General features: G+C 42.9%; 2 protein-coding genes across 2 annotated transcripts; one reads left to right on the top strand and one right to left on the bottom strand.

Annotated features, from left to right (window-relative positions):
- Positions 1–11,691, top strand: LOC125004764 (uncharacterized protein C4orf54-like). Its single transcript, XM_047579647.1, has 2 exons — positions 1–4,386; positions 7,752–11,691. Exon 1 carries the CDS (start codon positions 79–81, stop codon positions 4,360–4,362), a length of 4,284 nt encoding a protein of 1,427 aa, XP_047435603.1. The 5' UTR covers positions 1–78; the 3' UTR covers positions 4,363–4,386; positions 7,752–11,691.
- Positions 11,692–13,916: 2,225 nt separating this feature from the next.
- Positions 13,917–25,656, bottom strand: LOC125004706 (microsomal triglyceride transfer protein). Its single transcript, XM_047579548.1, has 18 exons — positions 25,376–25,656; positions 24,154–24,341; positions 23,932–24,075; positions 21,269–21,376; positions 21,064–21,180; positions 20,829–20,968; positions 20,589–20,739; positions 20,243–20,400; positions 19,940–20,108; positions 19,741–19,848; positions 19,394–19,606; positions 19,086–19,297; positions 18,880–18,977; positions 18,622–18,743; positions 18,306–18,533; positions 17,027–17,151; positions 14,928–15,098; positions 13,917–14,828 (listed from the first exon to the last, which is right to left on the bottom strand). The coding sequence occupies exons 1-18, from the start codon at positions 25,434–25,436 to the stop codon at positions 14,681–14,683; spliced, it is 2,661 nt and encodes an 886-aa protein (XP_047435504.1). The 5' UTR covers positions 25,437–25,656; the 3' UTR covers positions 13,917–14,680.

The raw sequence follows: 25,656 nt of genomic DNA, 5'->3' as shown, positions 1-25,656 counted from the left end.
TCCAGCCTGCAGAGTTTTCCGTCCTGTGTCAGGATAACATCATAAACGAGGACCACCTGACGGTTGAGACCGTACCAAATGGAAGCAGCGGAGAAAACTCTCACTTACCGAGATGACACCGGACTTCACAGGAAGCTGCTCACGTACGACAAGGATAAGGACGACAGCAAGGACCACGGCACCAAGACGAACAGCGACGAGTCCAACTATGTGGATCTGGACATGAAACCGGACGGCCCGAAAACGGTGAAAGTGACTTTCACCGGTGAGGGAAACCAGCTGTCTGTCATCAAATGCGACGGCTCAAAGCAAGGGAAGCATGAAAGGGAGATCATTTCAAGTGTGGAAGAGCAGTCGGAGGACAAGAGGGACACCGACCCCGACCCCGGGCCTGTATCGTTAGAGCCGGCTTTGGAAACTCTGACCAAACTTCCCAACGCTGATCAGGACTCTGAGAATGAGAAGCGGCACAAGGCCGAGCTCGAGCCGGCTGACTGCAGTGAACATGTGTGCAGTGAGTGCGATGAGCTCCAGTACACGGATATGTATCTGAACAGCAAGACGGAGTCTGATGACGGCGCCAGCGCGGTGCTGTCCGACCACTGCGGCTCCGACATCGTGGAGGACGAGTCCCACTATATCACGACGCACGAAATCCAGCTGACCGAGCTCGACCACGACGTAGATTATGACCTGGGGCGAGGGACTTGGGATTTCGAAGACGACAACCTGGTCTATTCCTTTGTGGATTACGCCTCTTTTGAAAGCGATGAAACCCAGGAGGGGACTTTGATACTGGAGGGCAGGAGCCAGGCGAAAGTGCAGTCTAATCTTGGTGGAGCAGTTGTCAGCACTGAGCATGATGAGAGCGATCTTTGTGACTCGGACAAATGCGCCAGCTCAGATGAAAGTGTGTGCAAAAACCAAAGTGGAGATTCACGTGCGGGGAAAATTCACTTATCAATAAAAACTTCATCCAGGGCAGTGAATGACAACGCTGGCGTCAACAGCACCTGTGGGTACACAAAACATTTCGGAGACACTCGCAATTTCGCCTTTGTGAGCTCTGGCACCAGAGCGGGGCCCCTGTGCGATAGAGCCCAATATTTCATCCCTGCTCCGGGTCGTCAGCACCTTGCTACCAAGCTGAGACGTAAAGATATTAATGAGTATTCCAGCGGAGCCTCCAGCTCGATCAGTGAGTTGGATGACGCTGATAAAGAGGTGCGTAATTTAACCGCCAAATCTTTCCGCAGCTTGGCATGTCCATACTTCGACGCCATTAATCTAAGCACCTCCAGCGAGTCCTCAGTTTCGGAGTACGGGCTAAATAAATGGTCCGCATACGTAGACTGGAATTATGGAAACATATCTCGGGGGAGAGAGCGCAGCGTAATTGCGCACAAGACGTCAAGCGCGACACTGGAGATGAACAAGACCGTGGCCAGTAAGAAGCATGGTAAGTCTGCCACAAAGGCTCCGCAAACCAAAATGTATGCTCTGAACAAGAGAACAACCTCGCAGCAAGCATCGTCGTCAAGTAAAAGAATCCAACTGAGAGACCCCGTTCAGCCAGTCACGTTGAATTTCCACTGTAATGTGGAGTCACACGAAGGAATCAGGACTCCCAGGTGCTCAAACAAGGCGCGATCCAGTGAAGTTGCCGGGGCTGTGTTTGCCAGGTCGGGGTGTGAGATGCAGTGTCACCACACAGACAGCATGGGAGACACGCACAAAAGGGCAATATTTGCATCAAGTCTGTTAAAAAACGTGATTTCGAAAAAGATGCAGTTCGAGCAGGAGCGCAAAATGGAAAGAGGTGAAATCTGTGACACATACCCTGCAGTCTCCCCACCCTGTTTTCAGATGAAAGACCAAGACTGGAAAGAAAACAGTCAAGGGAGAGGCTTGCAAAGGCAGACCTCAGAGTCAGGCTCGGGATTCACTGTTAATTCCGCTGAAGATCAGCGGCTGGAGGGAGGCAGACCCAGTTCATGTGGGCCTTCAGACGAGACAAGGGGCAACAGAGCTCAGGATGATACAGAAAAGGGACAGGAGGAGCCACAGAAAACACTCCTGGTCCAGAGTCAGAGTAGTGCGTTTAATTCACTGAAAGACAATGAGCCGGAGCCTGTGAAGGTGGCTGAATCAGTACCTGCAGGTGACACACAGACTGCAGCACAGGAAGGTTTAGATACCAGCAGCATGCTGACAAAACTGCTTTTTGTTCCAAGCTGCCAACTTCACTCAAAAAAGGAGGAGGAATTTGCACAAGATGTAAGGAGGCAAACGTCTCTAACTGTTGCCCCTGCTGGCTCACAGAAATGTGAAAAGGAGCTGAAAGCTGCCAACCATGTAAACACAGAAGACGTGAAAGGAGGAAAAACCCCAGAGATAAAAATACGCCTGAGAAGTGTGAAGGAAAACAAAGGCTGTACTCTGAATATTGCCAATTTATTAACCCCGAAGATAAGTTACAATGTCAACACGTTTAGGACAGCTGACGACACCAAATGCCACATTTTGTCTGCAGCAGATAAGGTTCCGAACTTCACGGTTAGAGACATAAGGGACACCAAATGCAAGTTCCAAACACCGATATATCACGTCAGAGATGTGCGCAAATTAGTAAAAAGCTCATATCGTTTTGTTTCGCTGGACAAAAGTGATAATAAATGTTCCACAGCGTCCGATAAGCTTGAGGAAAAATCCAAAATGGAGCCGGTCAAACATGCGTTACCATCTCCTATTGTGATTAAATGCAACTCTGTCAAAACAAACACAAAATCTCAGACAACTGCTGCTTCACAGAACCAAGTGGAAGCCAGCGCCCCACCTGAAACAGCACCATCGCACTGTACGACCAGCAGAGTGGGACCTGTTGTACCCAAGCAGGGGTATCCTGACCAGTCTGAGGCTCAGCCTAATGTTGACACCAAACTGGCAAAACAAAAGCAGGACAAGTTCCCAGCTGAGACAGCCGAAAGGAGAAATGAGCCCACAGTGCCGAAGCAGGACGCGCTGGAGAAACTAAAAGCTGCAGTCAAAACAATGGAGCAGCTTTATGTTTTTGACAGAAATGAATGGAAGCGCAAGGCTCAACCCCCACAGCCCGTCACAGACAGCCACGTGTTGTCGCTCATCGCCAGAGAGGAGCAGGGAGCGGACGAGGTGGACGCAAACATCCCTCAGCCTTTAACAAACGCCACGGAAGGCGGAAAGCTGAACATCATACACGTCCCCTACAACAATGACACTTTTAAAACGCAGTCGCAGCAAAGCAAAACATTTACTAACAAAAGTGTCCTTCATTTTGGCAATAAGACCAGCGTGAACTCGGACGCGGCCGCACAAAGTTCCGCACTGCAAACATCATCCACTATCAGAAGTTCAAAGACTCCGCCGGCTCCACTGTCGGTTAAAATAGAGCCACAGAAACATGGCCAGGTGGAGCAGGGAAAGGTCAAAACGAGTCCCACTAATCCCACTGTCACACAGGGCAGCTCGGACTCTGAGAACTATTTAACCATACCAGGGCTGGGCTACAAAAATGAAATCCAACTGCTGAACCGGGAGCCTGCCTCAAAGGAGGGGAATTCAAACGCTAGTAAAGCCAGTGCAGGTGACAGCAAGGGCCCCGAGCAGAAAAGATCTCCATTAATCATGGAGTACCCAGCTACATCCATCTATCATCACTCAAAGGCAGCAGCAGGGTCTCAGAAACAGCAGCAGGTGTTGTGTTTCTCTCCATCTGTCCCCACTGTGTCACCTACACCTTCTGCCGGAGAGACGGGCCAGCAAACCCAGCGCAAGATGCTTCTGGATCCCACCACAGGACATTATTACTTGGTGGACACTCCCATACAGGCCACCACCAAGAGACTGTTCGACCCAGAGACGGGCCAGTACGTGGACGTACCCATGCCTCATTCACCTGTGTCACCTGTCACCCCCGTGCCTCTTTCTTTATCTCCACTGGCACTCAGCCCAGGAGCGTATGCCCCGACCTACATGATCTACCCAGGCTTCATCCCCTCGCCCACCCTAGCCGCCCAGGCAATGCTGCCGCAGTCCCCGTGCCACTCCGAGGACGCCGGCGGAGAAAATATGAAAAACTGCAAAAGTGCTCGGCTGGAAAGCGGCACGACAGGCGCCGAGAGCGCGTATTACAGCGCAACGGGGGAAGCTCAACAGAGGCCGCTGCAGCTACCTGTGAGTATGGGACATGTGACCTCCAGAGGAAGCGCGATGGGCTCAGAGAGGAAGCCAGTTATCAGCATCACAACGCAACAAGGTCCAAGAATCATCGCCCCTCCCTCCTTCGATGGAACGACGATGAGCTTTGTAGTGGAGCATCGGTGACCAAGAGGACGTCGCTTCATTCATGTAAGTCAGCGCGGGGTCTGTGTGAATGATGGACGTATGACAGAAGAGGAAGCGCTGCTCTCTTTACTCCTCTTCATTTGTGCATCTGTGAAAATGAGCGAAAATTAGCTTTCATTCATAATTCAATGATTAAATACATTTTATTTCAAAACTGGATTAAATACATTTGAGCTTGAGTCTATTGGACTGGGAAAAACTGTCTGAACTAAATACTAGTTTGTAATTCACTTTAGTTCATCTGATAAACTATAGTGTGTAGAACAATGAGTAGTATACATTTAAATATTATTATTATTCATGATTACAATTTAAATAATGCTCAGAATTAATTGAAATCAATTAAAAAAAAAGTTCATGAAAACATGACAAAGTAGTTTTTTTGGGGGAAAATGATGTCCTCATATGTGGACATGAATTAATTCACTGTATATTATAATAAAGTCACCAATATTTAACAAAATATAAAACTGGACATGGTTGTGCAAGGACAGATTTACAAATAATGATTACCCAATGTTCTCAAACGAGTATTTGCTAATTACAGAAGTTAAAACTCGGTACAATTGATAGAATTTGTTGCATTTGCGCGTCATATTAAACTAGAAAAGTTAATACAGATGAATAAACAGGTTTCAAATGATAAATTTGATGAGGTTTTGCACATTTTTGCGCTTTTGTCACATGATCAGCTGCAGAATGAATCTAGTTAAAGGCTCTTTATCATGTTCTTATACCAACTAGCATCTAGTTATGAGGACAAAAGTTTAAATGAAGCAGAATAAGAAGCTGCAACAAAAATAAAACTTAACGTGAGGACAGAGGGTTTCAGGGGGTTATTGCGCTTTAAAGTTCAAGCAGCTTTTCAAGTGAAAATGTCAAACATGATGGTGGACCTCTAGCTCATTTGTGATGATTTGCTGGTTTGCTCAATATTAACAGGACGCATTTATAAATTTTAGTTTAAGAAAACAAGAAATGTAATTTTTATACACTCATTGAATCCAGCAGAACTCCCCCTGGATGATACATCATAAATATCTGTTTTTACAGACAAACCAACTTAGTGTGATGTTATTGAGGACGGATGGAAGAATACTGTTAGTTGTGTATGTCAATGAAACAAACCAAAATGAGTCTCAGAGCTTCACATTATCAGGTGTCTTGCGTTGACCTCTATGGTCCATTCATTTAATTTTTCCGATGCAAACGTTAAAGCAGCGCTCCAGTCTGGCGTCGGCACGTCAGTGTTAATAGACATGCAGTAGCTTCATGACAGGTAACCCGACTCCACTGAGCTCGGCAGGACTTGCCGCGAGATTAGATTTTCAGCCATGGCCCGAGAGCTTTTCCCTGCATTACACATCGGCGGGCTATTTCGATGGTGTGAGACGAGTTTGTTTACATGGTTTATTCTCAGGGTTGATAAGTGTCACAGGAAACTATTCCAGTTAGTGACACCTCACATCAAGTTATTCTTAATCAGTCATAAATGCTAATTGCTCTTATAATGTTACAGTTCGTGAATGTTGGTCATTCCTTATATGTTAAACAAGCTGTTTCTGGCATTTCTTGAGAATATCTACTCGGTGTATATACACGTGTGAAGTTGTTGTTCAAGTTACATCCGTTTATAACCAAACAAATGCAGGTTTATCCAAATCACCATATGCTTTAAAAGAAAGGAGAATAGCTGTGAGTAAAAAAAACTGAATGACATGTAACTGAAGTTTGAATTGCTCACTGTTGGTGTCATGGATTATCATACGTAGATCAGAGAGGTCATTTTTTTTTTTTCAGATTTACTTTCAGTCATTTCTGTGCAAACCACATTCAGGTGAACTCCACCTGCACTGAGTTATCACATCTTAGAGAAAACCCTGAATGTCAGTGTTAGGATCTGTGCTCGTGAGTTGCTGTGTAATTCTATGCTAATCTTACACTCAGATGGAGTTTTGTCACTTTTTTCACAAGTAAATAATTTGCGTTTCCCTCAACGTTATTGTACTATAATTAGATATTAACTTGTAAACTCAAGTGAAGTCACAAATTACATCATCTGCATCATCTGGACTAATTCATTCATGCAGAGCTGACACATCATTATTCTTCCAGATTAAACTGTTTGTGAGGTCTTTTGTACATTTGCAACCTCACAAGTTATTGGCCGGTTTCACTGAAACACTAAATTATGGATGCTTAAAGAGTTTAAAGAGTTTAAATGAAAACTATGATCAAATACTTCTACATAAACAATCAAACTCCTACTTCATCAGGGACGTGAGCATGCAGTGATGCACATAAATCAGTCAAATTAAACAGAAATCACCAAAGGGAGCTTCGTTGTTTGACCTCTACACAGTAATTTACTACCAAAGACAAGGAACGCGTATCAGGTTTAATAGACAACAATATTCAATATTCACAGCCTTTTATAGACAAGCAGCAGTCTGATCCTTCCTGTGACCAACTGCAAGGCCATGTAAAGATGTAAGAGGGGCGTGCCCACTTTCTCTGGGATTCTAATTTGCTATCAGGAAAATCGTCTGACACGATACACCAACACAACCTGAATGAGTTTGTCTAAACGAAAAAAACCAGACGGGGAAAAACGCATGCAGAGATAACTTGAAAATTATAGAAAAGATGTCTCTTTACACTGGTACGTGCCGCAGCCTAGACACTTCATTCCCACTTTCTGATACACTTGTATATACACATTTACAACTGGCCAGAGCCCATTCTCAGCTAACGTGTCAGAGCAATAATACAACTGCATGAGCATGAGGGATACATGTCAGCTGGGTGCGTGGCAGGCGGGGGCCTAGGGCGGGGGTTCAGTAGTGGTGTGAAGGGAACACAGGGTGTGTGTGTGTTCGTGTGTGTGTGTGTGTTTGTGTGCGCGCGTGTGTGTATGTGGCTAGCTAGTGGCGGTGGGGTGTTTGGGGAGGGGGGACGCAGGGGGCATGGCTGGGATAGTGATGCAGGAGGAAAAGGTCAGGCAATGTAAAGTATTTGTTGTGCTGATGCAGGGAGAGGACAGCTGCTCGGAGAGATCAGATGCTGCTGCAGCTCCAGCTTGGAAGCGAGTCTGCGGGACTCAGATGGGGTCAACTTTTTATAGCCCCCTCCCCCTCCGCTTATTCCTAAACGGGGAGAAGGAGGTGGAGAGCGCTGCCGACCTCCATAACTTCTATGTAAACAAATTGGGTAGCGTGCCCCTGGCGGTGATTGGCGGAGCATGGTCAGCTGGTTAAGAACCAGGAACAAGTCAATGCATTTTTAAGGTTTACAGCAACAACTCACTTTGTTTTCAGTGCAGCCACCAGAGTTTAACGTCCGTGTTATGTCTTCTTTGTCACTTCCAGGCATCTCTGCAGAGGAATCCCCATTCACCCTGTCACCCGACCCTGCCTTCTACTCCCAGGACAACGTTCATCTCCTGCCTCCACTCTGTTGTGTTGTTTTGTCCGCGCAGCAGACATTACTGTATCGTGTATGCATTGCAGCACTTTGTAGAGTTGATACATCCAGCCTCGCTCCCCGGGCTTGGATGTTCTGGCTTTGTAATACTTTCCAGTCTGCTGCTGTCTAGAACTCTGAGCTCTGTTTAAATGATGTTTGCGCCCCGCATCGTGCCTGTTCAAATGGAAACAAGGCAGGTTTTGTGTTACACTTTTACAGTTTTAGTCATTACTGGCTAAGCCACCGTTTTATCTACATGAGTTAAATGTTATCAGTCATTTAGAGCAACACTACGTAACTTTTGAAAAGTATTACCAACTTTTTGTGGGTGAAAGGGTCCCGCTGTCCTTACAAGACTGTCCACACTGAGATGGTTTGTAGTCAGGTATGAAGGAGCAGTGATGAGAGCCTGAGGCATTATAGGTTTTTCCATTGTAGTTTTAAGCAAAAGGAATCAAGTAACTTGTGGTGGTTTGTCCATGAATGAGGTTAGAATGGAGCGTGAAGCTGCCAAGCAGTAATACAGACACAATACTGGACTGTTGAGACGTGAAGAAAGTTCATCCTGACATCGAACCTCTTGACTCGCCAGTCAGTCTAGTTTCCATCATTGGCTTTAGGTACTGAAAGGGTACTGGGTACGGCAGACGCCGAAATAAGTTTCCTCCACGGTGATGCAAAGACAGGGTGATGAGTTGAGACGCGTAAAAGGAACTTGGATGAGAACTGCTGCCCTTTCATGTTGAAAAGAGTCAGCTGAGTTTAGCTGGACATCTGATTTCTCTGAAGATATTCCAGACGCATCCAATTGGGACAAGATCACAGGGCAGACCCAGAATACCCCAGAGGGATTACATACCCTATCCGGCCTGGGAATCCTCCAGGAAAAATAGAGGATGTGGCTGACGAGAAAGACACATGATCTGCCTTTCTTGGCTTGCTTCCAGTCAAATCAGCATTGGAAAATGGATGGATGTCTGTAAAATTATTAACAAGATACCATAGATTCCTAAGCTACATTATCATCGTCATCTTCTTAAGCCAATCACATTCGCGGCAGCTATAGGGAATGCAGTGAAACGCGCCTATCTCAGGTTCCTGCAGCTTCCTCCTGCTTGTCCTGGGTAATCTACATCTGCTCCGAGGCCAGAGGGAAGATAAAAAATCCAGGAGAGTTATGGCCGCCGCCCAGCAGAGAAAACATTTAATTTAGTTGTATCCCTCATCTTGTTCTTACTGTCATCACCCAGAGTTCATGACCATAAGTGAGCGTTGGGATGTTGACAGTAATTAAAGTCTCTCCTTACCTTCACTGCTACTGTACGGTCGGTTCTCTCCACCTGAAGTAGATTCTCTCCCATGATCTGGGCAGGGCATGCTACCCTTGCTACCCTGGAGGGCATCTATGTGGTGGAGACAAAAGGACAACATCATCTGCAAAAAGTAGAGAAGCCGACCTTTGGCCCACGAAGCCAATGAACACCTGGTACCAGTACATACATGTCTGCGTGGGTTTTTGTGCGTTTGTCTGTCTCTCTGTGTGTTAGCCCGGATGTAGGATTTACCCCGCCTCTCGCCCAGTGACAGCTGGGATAGTCTCCAGCCCCCCATGACCCCCTCAGGAGGACAAGCGCTTATAGAAAATATATGAATGAATGACTGAATGAATGAATGTCTTGGCGCCACAGTGGCTGACGAGTAGAGAAAGTTACATAGTCTTGTTTGAACACAGTTTTCTGAGAACAGGGACCATTTGTCTGCACTGAACTAAAATCAGTACTCATTTCAAATTAATATCTTTTAAAGGTGTCCCACATATTCAAATAATATATATCTGACGTTGCTGTATGCCATAATACTACTCAGTGCAACCAGCTTTCTGTAGTCATAGTAACATTCGTAGTGTTGGTTAGCTGTCAGTGGTTCGTGTTATATTTGTTTTGTTGTGCGACCGACCTCTGCGTCAGGACTCACAAAATGCTGCTAATACCTGCACAACTCTGAGGCTGTATGAAGTGTGTATTTATGTGTTAAAAGCATCCGCAGTGTTTGTTAAAATGAGAAAAGGAGAGAAACACACTATGTGTGTTGCTCAGGTGAAACCTGGCTGGGACTCTGGTCCAACATTGTACTTAGTTCAGTAAGTAGAGTTGGGCCTAATGAGTCGGAGCCAGCTGAGATATTTAGAGGACAACTTCCTCTATTTGTGTTGGTTCAGTTTACACTTTTGTGTAATGAGATGGGAGTGGATGTGCGCATGCCTGAATGTGTCCGTGGTTGTGGCAGTGAGTTATGTGTGGCATTTGAGCATTCTGTGAGTACAACGAGGAGTTGAGTTACTTGGCTGCAGACAGGAGCACACAGGCGCACGGTGTGCATGTATTTGGTGCATTTTTATTTATTTTTTTTTTTTACACACAGCAATGTCATTTTCTCTTATTTGAATGTTCAGTTCTAATTGTTGTTACACAGCACAGTGTACCTGTTTTCATCCAGATTAGAGTTCATCTATTTATAATATCTGTACGTTAAGATTATTGAGGTTTCTGTCCTGTTTCTGTTTGGACATGCACTGGGGCTCCATTCATCACTGTGCTTGACTTGACTAGTAATACCAGCATCCATGTAGAAATAATACAAATTGTAGATTGATACTTTTAACATGTTTCAAAACTAAAACAAACAAACCAAAAAAAAAAAATTAAAGGTATTTGGAGCTGCAGGTCAGTCTATGTACCTTAATGTAAAATACATGTTGTGTGCCTCTGGGACAAACACACTTCATATAAATTTCCCAATGAGTTGATTTCATTATAAGTGATATGAATTGATGCAGTGATTTTGAGGATTTGTTGACTTTAGGAAATGGTTTGCTCTTTAGAGCAATTTGATATTGCAACATTTAATGCAATTTTGAGGTGAAATGTGCCTTAAATATGTAATTTTAATACATAAAAATGTTCTTAATGATGATTTTTTTTATTATTCAAACCAAATTTACCCCCGAGGAAGGTGACAGCAGTGCAAAAAAATACATATATATCTGTCGCATAGAAATAACTTTTGAAAGACATGTTAATAAATGAATAACAATAAATCTACCAAAGGTGGAAGATGATAAAACATGTATTTCTCTCCTGTTTAGATGACACCATTTTGAAACCTTGCAAAGTTTAGATAAATAATAAATATATTATGTGTACGCTCCAGTAAAACAGCTGTAACAATAAAACATTTTTAAAAAATGATTCTCAGAAGCATTACATTAGCATCTTATATGACCTTTATCTGTGAATAATGATTTACTTAATGCACTTGGATTTCGTCACCAGTGATGACAGCAATGAATGGATGTGAATGCTGGTGTCGTAGGAGCACCTTGCATAATAATAACGATAATAATAATAATAAAAAGATTGTTTCTGATTAATTTTGCCCAAAGTTGCACTGTAAAAAGTGATTTGTTCAAAACATTTTCTATAATGTCCTTTTAAAATCTACTGAGTTTTGAGGTGAACTATGTGAAACTGACTGCGTCAACTGATTGATTTTTTGTAAGAAAGATAAAGCGAGGTAAAAAGCGTGACGGTTTGAGATAAGTGATTACAGAATGTTTTGGGTAAAGTGGCCATTGTGTACAGTTTGTTGTATGCATGATGTCAACCGTGTCTGACCACAAAGAGGCAAAGGTCGGGATGACGGCAGAGAGACACCTTGAAAGGAGAAGTGAGTGCTGTGTTCGCACTTACACGTCTGAAAGTGAGGAATATAAGGAATGATGAATGAGTGTAATGTAGACTGACAAGCCTACATGTGTTCGCAATAAATCCAAAGTACAAGCTACTGAACATGTTTCTGTTGTTTGAATCGGCTTAAGACCCACTTGTGTTTAAATTAAATGTGTTTAGCTGCTGTCCTTAAAAATAATATTTAATTATAGTAAGATAATAATTAAGAGAAACAGAAATTGTGAAAAATATTATAGAATGTCGTGTCCATCCATCCAGTTCCTGGTGCAGAGTAGAAAGTGTTTTACTAAGTTTCAAGTTACCTAACAAGTGTTTTTATTTATAATAGAATAATTAGAGTTTTTTTTTAATAAAACTTATTTGAACTGTATTTAATGTCATTTGGAGCGCATTATAGTTGCATTAAAGTTATATAGATTTAAATTATAAAATGATGACAGAGAGTAAATAGTTACTGTTCCAAAGACCACGTTTACTTGACTATTTTTTATTAATTTATTTTATACCGTTTTGACTATATTTGCGTCTTATTTCCTTCTGTTTCCCTGATCTGATCATCGCGGCTTCATCTAGTTCCAGATATAAAACCTACGCAAAGAATGCCATGTGTGAAAGGCAATCGAACAGATTTACGCCATGCAGAAGTACACATTTGGCATCCGCCAGCGTGCAAGGTTGGCTTTCTGGTGACACTGAAACATCACCCGGCGAGGCTTAAGTTTAACCTGACAGTTTGCTGCTGTGTTTACTTGGTTGCCGTGGATGCAGTGAGACTGGCAGACACTGGTTTGCCCCCAGCTGCTCTCGGTAGTTTCTAAAGAATCTACATTAAGGCCCAGTTGTTGTGTTTGGATGCCAGTAGGGGCTCTGATGTCACAGTTGTGACACAGGAAAAGTCAAGATTTATTGCCTCACCTGGATCACTAAGTGTAGATTTCATATGAACCCATAAGTTACATTTTGTCAATGTAGGCAAGCTATCAGGGAAAATGAGGATCACGGGTTAAACTTAAAATAGAGCTGCTAACAAAAAAATAAAAGCATGCAAGTGTGGACACAGTCTGGAGGAGAAAGGAAATATGTACAAATAAATTTATTTTTTATGATAAATTTGAAGATGGAGTCACAGCTTGGAATCAGCAGAAAAGAGTTACACAACGAGATCACCATAAAGAAAACCACAAGCAGCCATGCTAGCAGCTCCTTGAGCACTTTCAAAGGCACATGAATACTTTTAGCTAGCTTCACATCGACTCTGCTTTTTATCACCTTATGTTTTAGGTTAGTTTTCATCCATACTTGGTCATAAACAACAAACAAATATCTGATTATTTAGCAAGATGTCAAGTCTTTGGTCTGAGTCGGCACACAATTACATAGAGGTCCGGCTATATTAACCTAATAGTAGATGTACAGGGGAACTGAGGGGGCTAAAAAGGGACCTGCACTGTAGCTGCATTGCTTCTCCTATCACATGTAAATAAATATAATGTCAAGTTTTAAAATGCTAACATGGAAAGTGCACAAAGTCAAAAAGTGTTTTTAATCAGCTGGCTGAAGGGCAGGGGACCTGGGACAGCATGCTACTATAATTTAGTGGATAAAGTAAAGAGCAGTCGATATAAAAGCAGAAAAGATGTATTTACCTGATAATTACTTTAACAGTCAAACTAACATTTTACATAAGTGGTTGTTATCATTTGAGTGACTGTGTTAGATAAAAAAAAAAGACAAAAAAAGGAATATGACTAGATATGAATAGCTACTGATTGATCTCAAACTCAACAACAAGCACATGGTACGGCCTCCAGAGAGTTCTGATGTCAGCATCACTGAGGATTAATCATTTCTACTGGGGAATTAATTAACCACCCTGGAGCAAAACAACATTAAAGCTTCAGCTAAATCCAGGTTTGACACTTCCTTTGGAGGTTCCTCATCCACGTTCTTGACCATATTGAGATTAGACGCTCAGTTTCTTTATACAACCAGGTCACACAGTCATCTTCCATTCTTGAAAACAACTGGCGTATGGTTCTCGCTGAGAACCCATATTTTAGGTTCTGAACCAGTTTTTGTGCAAAGTTCTTGATAACAAATAGAACAACCTGTCACCTGATGAACTATTACTTTTCCTCGTCTCTTAGACCATCTAGTATTTTTATGGTCCTCCCAAAAGGTCTTTTGAGGTTTCCTTCAGACCCTCTGCCAACATCATCAGCCCGTCTCTGTCCAGAGCGTTAATCCAGCCCTGGTGAGCATTTTGTACACCTGTTTGTCTGATTCGAAATCCATAAACTAAAGAAAACGAACAATAAAAAAAGTCTCCAGTGCACATTTATTGTCAGCCAATTACAGATCTAAAAGATTCCTAAATATGGAAACAGGAGTTCTGTGAAACATTTTCAGACGCACAGCAATTACATCCAGGTACAAAAAAAAAAAAAAATTAAGTTTTTTTTTTTAGATTAGATCTTCATCTCAAATCTTGTACGCACAAAGTAAAGACAACACACAGAGCTTTCATCTTATCGCAGGAACAATTCTCCCCAAAATCGCCAACGAGATTATAAAAAAATGTTATTAATTGATGACAATACCCTGGTTCGTAAGTGTTTCAACAGTGATAAAGTGACATATAGCAATAAATTGGTCGTCCATATGAACATAATTATCCAACAAGGGAAAGCTGACAGAAAGGAGCATTTCTATTCACTTCATCTGGTGTTTCCAGAGGGATGTTCAGACATGTTCCTCTTCACTGTGTCGGGGTAAATTACAGTGGCTCTATCCATGCTGAGTATTACACTTCAAATAAAACATATGTGCCCATCATAAATACATTTTCAAAGAAATCCATAAAAAGACAACGCAAGAATTCCTGATTTGAAACAAAACGTTGAATTAAAATTACTTAAATACTCACAAGAATGTAAACATTGCATGTGTTGTTCAAAAAAAACAAAAACAAAAAACATTCACGTTTTTCCTCCTTTAGTCTTTTACCTGCTCCGTCGCAGTCAAGGTGCGATAGCTGTCCCTGAATATATTACAAAACCTACAGGCAGTTCACGGCCTCATCTCTACCAGCTGGAGCCGAAAACTCTCTTGCACATGTTTGAGTTCTCCTGGTGAAGAGGGAATTCAGAGCCAGGGATGACCAGCTTTCTGCTCTTGCGCGACACGACGCTCTTCCCTGACGGCAGGCTCTCGTACTTGTTCATGTAATCCCTGAAGGAAGAAGAAAATCAGACAGAGAAAGTGAGGCTTTGCGGTAAGAAAAGCTGATGCAGTGGGACAAAGGTACGCACTGAGCGGGTTGAACGGTACCTGACTGGGAAGGTGCTCTTGTCCATCTGAATGCAGATCAAGAAGGGGTATTCTGAGAACTGGACGGTGGTGATGAAGTCCAGCGATGCCTCGGTTTCAAAGCTGACCTCCACGCCCGCCCTCAGAAAGTCCATGTCCACAGTGACGTTGCCAGTGAATGCTAACGCTCCCCTGAAAACAAACAGAAACCAAATGTAAACCAAGCTGTTTAACAGGCAGAGCTCTATCGTTCTCGACTACTGAAAGTGTGACTAATAATTTGCATGATGTGCATGAAAAAAAATAAAAAAAAGTTCTTGAAGTTGAGTGTGACAATACAAAAATATCCAGCTACATAATAACGACCCGAGCTGAGATGTGGACGTTAAATGTGTCACTGCCTCTGCTAACTCGTTATAACGTCCTCAAAATAAATAAACCACGAAGCTGCTACAGACAAGTTACAGACATCTTTAGACGGGTCTTCCCTTCTCTCGTCGTAACTTAACACAAATGCTTGCAGACTAGGAATTATGAACCACTTTTTGCATGTTTCCGTAGCTGCAATTGGTCGCTAAGCTTATTGTTGCCATGGGAACACATCTCAAGTAGCCTGGAGATGGTTCGGCTAATTTAAAACTTTGAAACTGTTTAACTTGCACTGAACTGATCTAAGACACATTCACATTTGCTTCATCAGGCCAGAGTTGATGATATTATTCTATCTGGTACAGTGGTGTAGGTAAGTCAATATGAAATGTTTTAAACCAGGGGTCTTCAACGTTTTTCAGGCCAAGGACCCTCAGACTGATGGAGACATTATGTAGGGACCCCCTACCTAATATTAAGCTTGGCCTAGTGCTATTTATAAATTATTATTATTAACATTTTGCAGTCAATATTAAGCTCTCCCGTATCCCTTTACTAAAATATGTTGGATTCGTGTTAATGTGTGTTTAAAGCAAATTAAGGCAAATTAAAAAAAGATATAAATAAAAATATCTAGTCAATGAAAGATTGTGCGACCGACCCTGGAGTACTTCCTGTTGAAAACCTATGTTTTAAACTCTCATAAATGAGTTAAATAGCAGCCAATCAGTAAAATCTTGGTGTAACTACTGTGCCACGTGGTCCGTGTTTGGCCGATACAGTTTGTATCAGTGCTTCGAAGCTTGTGTAGTAAGTGTAGTTCGAGTTGAGCGCACAACCCACTCTATAGTCTGCCCACAGAGACATGCCTTGGCAAAGATGCCAGTGTGGTTTGTTCTGCGTCTATAGATAGCTGCCAGACTATTATCAGAGTGGAAGAGGTACAACTATGCTGATCCATTCACCTGCCTCTGCCATTCCCAAACACACAAACAATCCTCAAGTCCAAATCCAAGACGTGCCCCCTCAGTCCGAGACAGCTCCTCCCGTTTCAATACCTCAGACTACTGTATAATCCCCGCCTTTTTTTTTAAAAAAATAAGTATTTTTAATGTTATCACACAGCATATTGTGATGTGTGACACACGGTCCCGTCTCGCAACAAGAGAAACAAACTTGATCATCACAAACCTGCGGCACTACTGCTTAAAGCCTGTTTCATCACCAGATGCCGAGAGCTAACCGATACCAGAGTGATGATGAGCTCCATTTTCAGCCGCTACTGTTATGCTTCGACTGTAATCTATTTAAATAGGGAACCAGACAGGACTAACGTCATAGCCACACGAGCAGAGAAATGAAGCACAATACTGGAGCGGGGCCAAAGCGCTGGTGGAACAAATGAATCAGGCAACACTTATAGACCCTCTAAAGTTCACATAGATCCAGCGTCAACAAGAATCTATTTCCACTTGAGTGACACGGCTCGGGCGTCTAAAATGTTTTTCCTCTGAGGCCTTCGAATTGTTTTCTAAGATCTGTATGTCTATCAAAATGGCCTTTGACCTGCAAGTGTACTATATTTCATCATACTGTACCTACAGTGCCTCGCAAACTCAATGAGATAATTTATCATGTTCCACTGATGCACTTTAGGCTGTGACCCATATAAATAGCACATGACGTTATGTAAAGGGTTTGAAGATGCCCTCGTTAGACTCCATGAAAGACAGTCGTTCATTGGACAGTACCTGCTGTTGACACTGGTCTTGGACTCCCTGTACCACAGACTGATCTCCATGCCCCCGGAAATGTCAATGGCCAGTCCTCCTTGAAACTCAGCGTTTGCCTTCAGACCAGACTGCAGCTGGATGACCTGCACATGAGAAGAAATCACACAGTGGAAGATTGCTTTTGTGTTTTCACCCTGAAACTCAAGAGTCATGTTAATTGTAAAAGCTGGTGTATGAACCAAATACCACAAAATAAAACCCCTCAACTGACAATTTGGTTTATTTTAAATACAGCACCCAGTTGTTTTACAGTATTTCTTTTTAGGAAAATCAAAATTAATATTTCTATTTGTAACAAACAGGAAGACGGATCCCATCCTTTAGCAAAGTTAGAAAGGTTAGCCTAAAAAGCTTTACTGTTAGGCACAAGAGGTCAGGAATACCACATCCTTGTCTCAGCCACACACATTTAGACACTGCACACACTGCGTCCATCAGTTTACTCAACATCTGAAGCAATTACATGTGATCACTGACTATCTCTGTCTGTGTTTGCTTCTCACCAAGTTTAGAGGACATGTGCTGCCCACCGTGACTCACGCCAGCTTTTCCTGATCCCTGATTCCCCGACAGTAAATGTTTCATTAACCCCGCTCTGATTCAAGTACGTCTTAATACTTCGAGTTCACATTTATGACCCAGTGTCAAAGTCTACACACCGCACACATCCACGTGGCACTCTGATGAAGCAACAACAACACTGCTTCTGCTTTGCTAATGAATGTAAACTTGTATGTACATGTTGTTTATTTAAAACTCCGGCGTAATATTACGACCACTTTCCTAATATTGTGTAGGTCTCCCTCTTAAACAGTTGTGACTCATCAGAGAGTGGACATAGTCCTTCTGAGGGTGTCCTGTGGTGTCTGGCAACAAGATGTAGTTAGTGGGGGCCTTTGGGTCCTATGGGTTGAGGGGAGGGGCCTCAGTAGATGTTCACAGATACTTGATCAGTTTTGGATTTAGTGAATTTGGCCAGGTCAACACCTCGTACTGTTTCTTTTTTTTTTTTTTAATGTTTTTTCAGTTGTTCCTAAACCAGGCTCCATCCTGCTGGGGATCAAGGGAGAGTCATTGCTATGGGGTGGGGGTGTCTCCCCCAGATCAACACTTGTTTTCCCCTGAGGTGACCTTGTCTGAACTGAAGCGGACAACAAGCTGCTAATCTATCACCGCTATGAAAGGGAAATTCATACGTCTGGGAGCAACCGACTGGTGTCTGGTGTGATTTTAATACCTCGGAGTGATCAGACAGCAGGATTAGACCCTTCACGACATTGATGGGGTCTCCGGTCATGGAGAACATTTTGGACATGAGGTCGCTGTAACCCTTGAAGAACGTGACAGGCCGCAGCTGGACATCAAACAGCAGAGCTGACATCCCAGAAAATGACTCCAGGTCTTCTTCCCCCTCATCAGGAGTGGCAGCAATCAGTGTCTCCAGACCCTGGGCCTCGATTGCCACCTTGACGACAAGAGGAACATCCAAACAGATATTTAATACAACTCCGTTTTATGTAACTCCACTCTCACTGATTATACATTGTGTTTACCTGCAGCCCATGTAGCGTTGCTCCATTAGTAGCACCATAAATATTCAAGTTGCTTCGCCTCAGGACCCCCGACCCTGAATACAGGATGTCCAAGTTGTATGTGGAAGTCACATCAGCAGCTTCTGTATGGAGGGAAAACATTAAAGGTTCTCAGTTAGCATCCATGTAAATATCATATATATTTTGCACATTTTATCTCAAGGCATAAATATTTTCACAATTTCTAATGAATCTTTGTGAGGAATTTTTTTTACTTACGTGCCATGAACCCTGAGAAAGCAGACGACGATCCAAACTTTGCAAAACGGTCATAGTTATGAGCGATCATGTCCTTCATTGCTTTGCGAATCACTTTGCTGAAAGATACAGATTTGTTTGTGAGATTTTACGCGTCAGCTGCATAACTGTAAGTCCCCTTTATGTTCAGTCGTGTTTATTCAACGTCATTTTCTGTCTAAACCCACCTGGCAGGCATCTCAAAGCGGAGGATGTCCTGGATCTTAGACACCATGTACTTGTTCATTTCATGGGGCAGGTTTCCGATGGACAGAAGCAGATTCTTGACCTCCATGTACGAGGGATCGCTGCTGAGGATGACGTCTGCGGCGGCGGCTCTCACGTTTTTCTCGTAGATTCTGTGATTCTGGTGGTAAACCCTGTTCACCGTCCGTTTAACCTGAAGAAATTAAATGACAGGAATATGTTTGCTGTCAGACCCTGTAACGGTAATACGCACAAGCTGGTATGTATGTGTGTATAAGCTGCTGCATACCTCAGTGGTCATGAGCCTGACATCATATTTCTGCAGGGCGGTAAGGGCGATGGTGCTGTAAGCGCCAACCTCTGACTCTGCATATTTGATAAATATGGGAATGGCCTCGGGGAGCAGAGAGTTCTTAAGAGCCAGCAGGTACATCTGAACCTCGGACTCAACCTTTGTGGATTCGGGACCGTCTAAAATCATCTTCTTCACCTGGGCTACTGTCTGTGATGCAAACATACAACACATGATCATCAGTCAGCCCAACACTATCTGCTCCATCACCTGCTTTATGCTTCTTTAAGGGGTAAAACACCAAATTTTATTTAATGTAATGTCTGATTTTCCTGGCAGCTCACCGGTAATTCGCACCCTCCACTCTTGCACAGCTTTTGGACCAGGGCCCCCATGATGATCACCACAGATTCTTTGATTTCGCTGCTGCCGATCTTTCCTTTAGAAATGTCCTGAGGAGAAAACATTTGTCATTACGAGGAACATTAACTGATAGCACACAATGAGCACAAAGCGCTCACTGTTCTTTAACGTGGTACTCACCAGCAGAGCCTGCAGCATTTTCTCGTTGGGATGTGAAGCAAAGCCGCATGCGTAGAGAAACCTCTCCTGCAGAACCGAACCTTTGGCGTCGGTGAAGTTGAGGAACTCAAGCATGGCATCCAGAGACGCAGGAGTCTGGGAGGAGGTCACAGCATCCACCACCTGGGGTCTGTCACCAGCAGGAGGAAGGAAAACAGAGGAGGTTGTGATAACAGGATGAAGCCGCCACAAGCAGTCTGGAAGGTAAAAATAACTCAATCAAACAGCGAGGTGTCAGTGGGAAAGTAGGAGGAGCTCGTTTACAGAGATGTCTTGCTGGCACTTTTCAGCACTTTGAGGATCTCGTCCTTGGAAGCTTTCCTAATGCTCTGGATGAGGGCCAGGAAGCTGCGAGGAGCCGTGGCTTTGGACAGGCTCTCTGGCTCCAGCTGCTTCTGTTGAGCCTGCCAATGTTCGAAAAGCTAAGAGGAAGAACATGGGGTATTAGAGGGGACAGATCATCTTCAGTCGGTAATTACTTTTACAAAAATATACAGTATCCGTTACCAATGAAGCATTTAGAACCGTTCTGCAATAATGACTTGTACGGCTCAACTCGGACCCTTTTAATACTCTGGTGGCCAATGTGTGTAACTGAAGAGGTACTCACTGATGGACACCCTTTACACTGGGATTTGACCTTCTCTGCCATGATACCAACAGCTGCCAGTTTGGCATCGATTGACTTGACAACCCCGGCGACATCCTTCCCAGCAGCCTCCAGCGGCCCAGCTTCCGTGCCGACAAATGTCAGGGTTTGCCTGGGGAAAGAAAGAATGAGACAGAAATTTAACGCGCGCAGCTATTGAGACATGAAAACACAAACTGATTCCTTGTTAAAGGCGTGTACCTGGATACGACTTTGGCGGCAGTGGATCTGCGAGCGTTAGCAAACAGAGAGTGCGTCTCTTCAGCCACAGCGGAGTGGACGATTCCGTCTTCCAGCGTGAACACGGTAACAGAGCTGGACTTCCTGCTCACGCCCAACACCTGCGGTGCAACATGAAAACAAAAAGACGTGATGTGCACACTACGCGCATATGCTCCGATTCTAGCAGGAGGAGCTGGTCTGGATGCTGACTAACCTTACTGTGTGTGGTAAATCCAGTCTCTGCAGTTTTACACGTCTCCAGGTGCTTGGTTCTTGTTACTTGACCTTTCACTGCCCTGTACTCCACTGTGCACCTTCCAGAAACATCATTCTGTTCCAAGACATAAGTCGGGTTTGTTTACATCAGTTGCACGTATGACAATATGACAGAATCATAGAAGAATTATAATGTACTTTACCTCTACAACCTTCCCAGTAGTGACCTGTAGATGCAGTAAGCTGGCCAGGCCTCTTTTTAGGTTCTTGATTGTTGCAGGTTCTTCCATGTAGGAGTAAAACGCTTTTGTCTACAGCAGAAGTGCACAAAGAAAACAACGTATTACGACTGAACCGAGGCACTTTGAGCATCATATAAAGCTACAGAGGGAAAGGACATTCTGTACGAGTTGTACAAGCCGCAGCTAACAAAGCTTTTCAAGGTGAAACATGTGTGCATAGTTATGAGACTATGAGCGACTACATGCAGCACATTACATGCAGAAAAAAAAAACATTTCTCTTTGAAGTGCAGATCAAAAACACACCCATTCGGTATGAGCACATAATATTAATAAAAGTGTAAATCCTGCTATGTCTGACACTATATTTTGGTTCAGAATAACTTTTTAATCAGCCATTTTTAGAAGTAAACATGACTATGTTATACTCATAAACCCACGTGATTTGCACAGATTTCCAAATTAACTGATATTTTATTCACTTTTAAAAGTCAATGGATCAACGGAGATTGAGTCTGTGTGGAAAAGATAATATGTTTTACCTCATATTTGTTCAGATTTCCGTTCAAGCGAGTGTGGAATGAGTGTAGAAAGCAGACTATTACATCACCCTACACTGTCTCCAATACAGTATGTGATTTATTTGTGGCGTCCAACCACAATATCAGATAGGACCACCATAAATAGACTGCCCACTGCAACTCCGTGCAACTCTCTTGCCACAGCCTGCCATCGGTATAAATACTCTGACAACATCAGGGGAGACACTCATCTCTCCTGTTTCACACACGACCCCAAACTGAACAGATACACGGGCACAGACACTTTTCAAATTAAAATGTGGCACACAAAATATGTGAATGTACAGCTGGAGCCAACAGCATTGTGTGAAACCAGTACTCAGACATAATGAACGTGAGTATAGCTGTGTCCTTTTCTCATAACATATCACTTTTAAATCTATATGGTGTTATTTAGTCTTTAACAAAGTGACCAAGTTGTGAAAATCTACGTTGTCCAATACAACAGTTCTCAAACTGGGGTCCTCGGACCCCTGGGGGTCCCTGAGCCACAGCTTTGGGGTCCGCAGAATAATTTGTAATAAAATCTTAAAGTTATGCCGTATCATTAAAAAAACACATAATTACATGTGGAGACCGCTGCACCAATAAAACAAACATATTAAACTAACCACTCCCTCCTACATTAGCTTTGGGTCAATAAAACTGATATGATTGTGACGCCACGTAAATCTGCCACGCGTCACTCTCTCTCCTGCATCATGAGGCACTTGCTACACAGCTCCTGCGCTGATCAGCATTTCTTGCTTGCGACAGTGGACAAAGATTTCAGTATGTCCACTTCAAGTGATGCTGAGCCCAAACCAGCTGAACTGAGAAATCTCGAGTTTGGATTTACTGGGAACAGCGAGGGAAGACCAAAATGTGTCGTGTGCCTTCAGGTGTTAACGAATGAAGCCGTGAAGCCAGCTAAGCTAAAACAAGATCTCATTACAAAGTGTAAGGATGAAAAAAAAGATTTTTATCCCTCAAAAAAGGGTGAGGAATGTTGTTTCCTGCCAATAATTAGAATAAGGGACAATAAATTATATTAAAGGTGGAGCACCTAAGTATGCTTTAAAATAGATTTGAAATGAACTGATTCATTTTGACTGTCAATTTTGGTACTGTTCATTTTCTGAAAGCTTCAAGATCTGTAACTTGAAAATGATACATGTTGTGAAGACAAAATATCATTTGAATAAAATGAATGTGTGTGTAAAATGAAATGATGCCCATTTCTATGAACAGAAGTTTAAAACAAAGGACTAAACATACGTTTAATTGGCGTGAGGAGTATGAGGGGGTCCTCAAAGTTTTTTTGCCCTAGTAAGGGGCCCCTGGCTCCAAAAAATTTGAGAACCCCTGATCTAATATTTGGCAACCCTTTGTCCAGGTAATACGTGGTCACAGAGTCCAATTAGTTAAAGAGGCCATTCACAACCTGGTAACTGTTCCCAGGCACCTGCCTGTCTATGGCAGATAAACAATGTAAATTATTCATTAGCCACAGGTGAAGTTGTAAGTTTATTCATTGTGCCTTTTTTTTCTTCTAGATAATGTAACAAATAAACCAGCTTTAAACGTGACATCTAACAATCAGTTCCCTCCGTTGGCTCAGGCTCAGACATGTCACAACCAGTAATAATCTCATTCACCAACTTGGAGTCAGTCTCCTAATCACACTCGCTCATTTATTGACCCATTAAACCTGCTGACATTGCACACACACACACACACACACACACACACACACACACACACACACACACCTGTCTAGTATTTCCGCTGCCAGCATCATCACTGCAGTTCCATAGAAGTGAGCGGTGGTGTGATTGGTACAGCACTAATTTTATTACGTTACCTACGTATGAAACTCTAAACTGGCAAAGATCAACTGAACGACATATTCACAAAATGCTCATGTTGTTAAGTAAATGACTGTATTAAAAATAAAAAAGTACCAAGATATTTACCCATTTTTTACCCACTAGGCCTATCAGTTGGAATGAAAACCCTTGATTTAAGGAGGGCAGAGACTTGAAGAGAAGAAGAGTTGTCCTACCTTTCCATTTTTCAGATGCACCATGAAGGGTTTTGTCAGAGCATCTAGTTTGGTTTTCCCCAGAACGCTCTCAGTTGTGGATCCGTGGAGGACGTTCTTCTTATCTGACCTCTGAGACACAGGCTCGATCCTCAAGTTCGAGATCTGTCACGGAGAGATTTATTTTGTTTAATGAATCATCTCCATGGCAACATCTCGTAACATGTGAGTGGGTCCACGTACCACCAGCTGAATCAGCTGTTCGTCCTTGTTGCTCGGATCTCTCCAGACCAGGTTGGCCTTCACGTCGCTTGAGATCCTGTAGCCAGCGCCGCCTTCTTTTGAGCCACTGGTCTTGTCCACCAGTACCTCGGTGCTGTAGCTGAATTTGTACAGCTGGTTGTTGTTCAGTCGGACTCCAGCAGCAACACCTGAAGAAACACAGGGAACCCAGCGGGGGGACAGACAGTGGACCAGCGGGAGTGATCAGCAGAAAGACTTTTTAGAGCTTTTTACTGAGACAATGAATCAACGTCACTGTAAACGTGCTGAGATAAAACAAAAGGTTCATTTTAAGCTGCTGAGGGGAACATGTGAACGTTGATTTAAAATGTGTTTTAGAATAAAAAATGCACTTCTCCAAACAGATCTGGTTTCATTTCATGTTAGTGCTTAACACCATAAATATTAACTTGAAACTTGATATGGCATATCCATGAATGCATCAGTTTTACTTTTGAATTAGCACAGTTATGAGCAGTGTTTTAAAAAAAATAATATCCTTGTTGGTGTTAAAGCTCCAGAGTCTTACGGCTGAGACTTGGTTGAAAGGTTAAAAGTAAGTTTAAAAGTTTCTGGTTTATAGCAATTTAATCTGCCATTAAACTGGGTGTGTTCCAAGTTGGGGGAAGATAAAAAAAAAAAAAATCTCTGCTCCATTAATGACGAGCTTTCAGTTATATATGACTTTGGGCCACAAGGGAAGACAGACTGACGTGTCAGTATTTGATTTCATCACCGGTCACTGTGCAAACCTGGAGGTGATTTCATCAAATCAAAATAAATCCTGGGTCAATGTGTCTGCTCACTCCCAGAGGTAGTTCAGGAACACAAAAAGGAGAATTAAGTGGTTTGTTTCTGGTTTTGTCAAATTGGTTTAGGTTTCCACACTCTGACTTATCAGTCAGTGATGTCACCTAACAGCACTAACGTTTCCTGTCAGAGTTCATTCATTTCAGGAGCAGAAAGTGACTTGAAAAAATTAAGCAAATAAGCAATAATTTAAATCAGTTTCTATGAAAACACCAAATTTTGAGCTGCAAATAAATCACCATAGTACTCAATGAGGATTCCTTTGCTTTCCGCTTGTTCCATATAACTTAACTCCATCATTCACAGAAGCTTAAAGCAAATTTAAAATAGCTTCACTCAACAGAAAATAGGTCTCAACAACCCATCAACTCACCTTTAGCAGAAGCTGAGAGTGTGGGGGCTACACAAAGCAAGAGCACAACCAGGGTCAACATCGTGTTTCCTCTTTCTGCAGCCAGGTGAATCAAACCGACACACAGAAAAAAGAGGAGCCGGTGACTGAAGTGGCACCAAAAGGCCAAAAAGAAAGGCAAAGTGAGTCCGAGCTTCTCCTATTATGTTTTATCGGGAGGGGAGGGCAGACTCCAAACTCCACGCTCACGTACTAAGTACGAGATAACCAGCAAATCATTAACCTCAGCAGCACAGATCAGA

This window comes from Mugil cephalus, chromosome 2 (genome assembly GCF_022458985.1).
Source record: "Mugil cephalus isolate CIBA_MC_2020 chromosome 2, CIBA_Mcephalus_1.1, whole genome shotgun sequence".
Lineage (NCBI taxonomy): Eukaryota > Metazoa > Chordata > Actinopteri > Mugiliformes > Mugilidae > Mugil > Mugil cephalus.
This window is presented reverse-complemented; position numbering and strand designations above follow the sequence as displayed.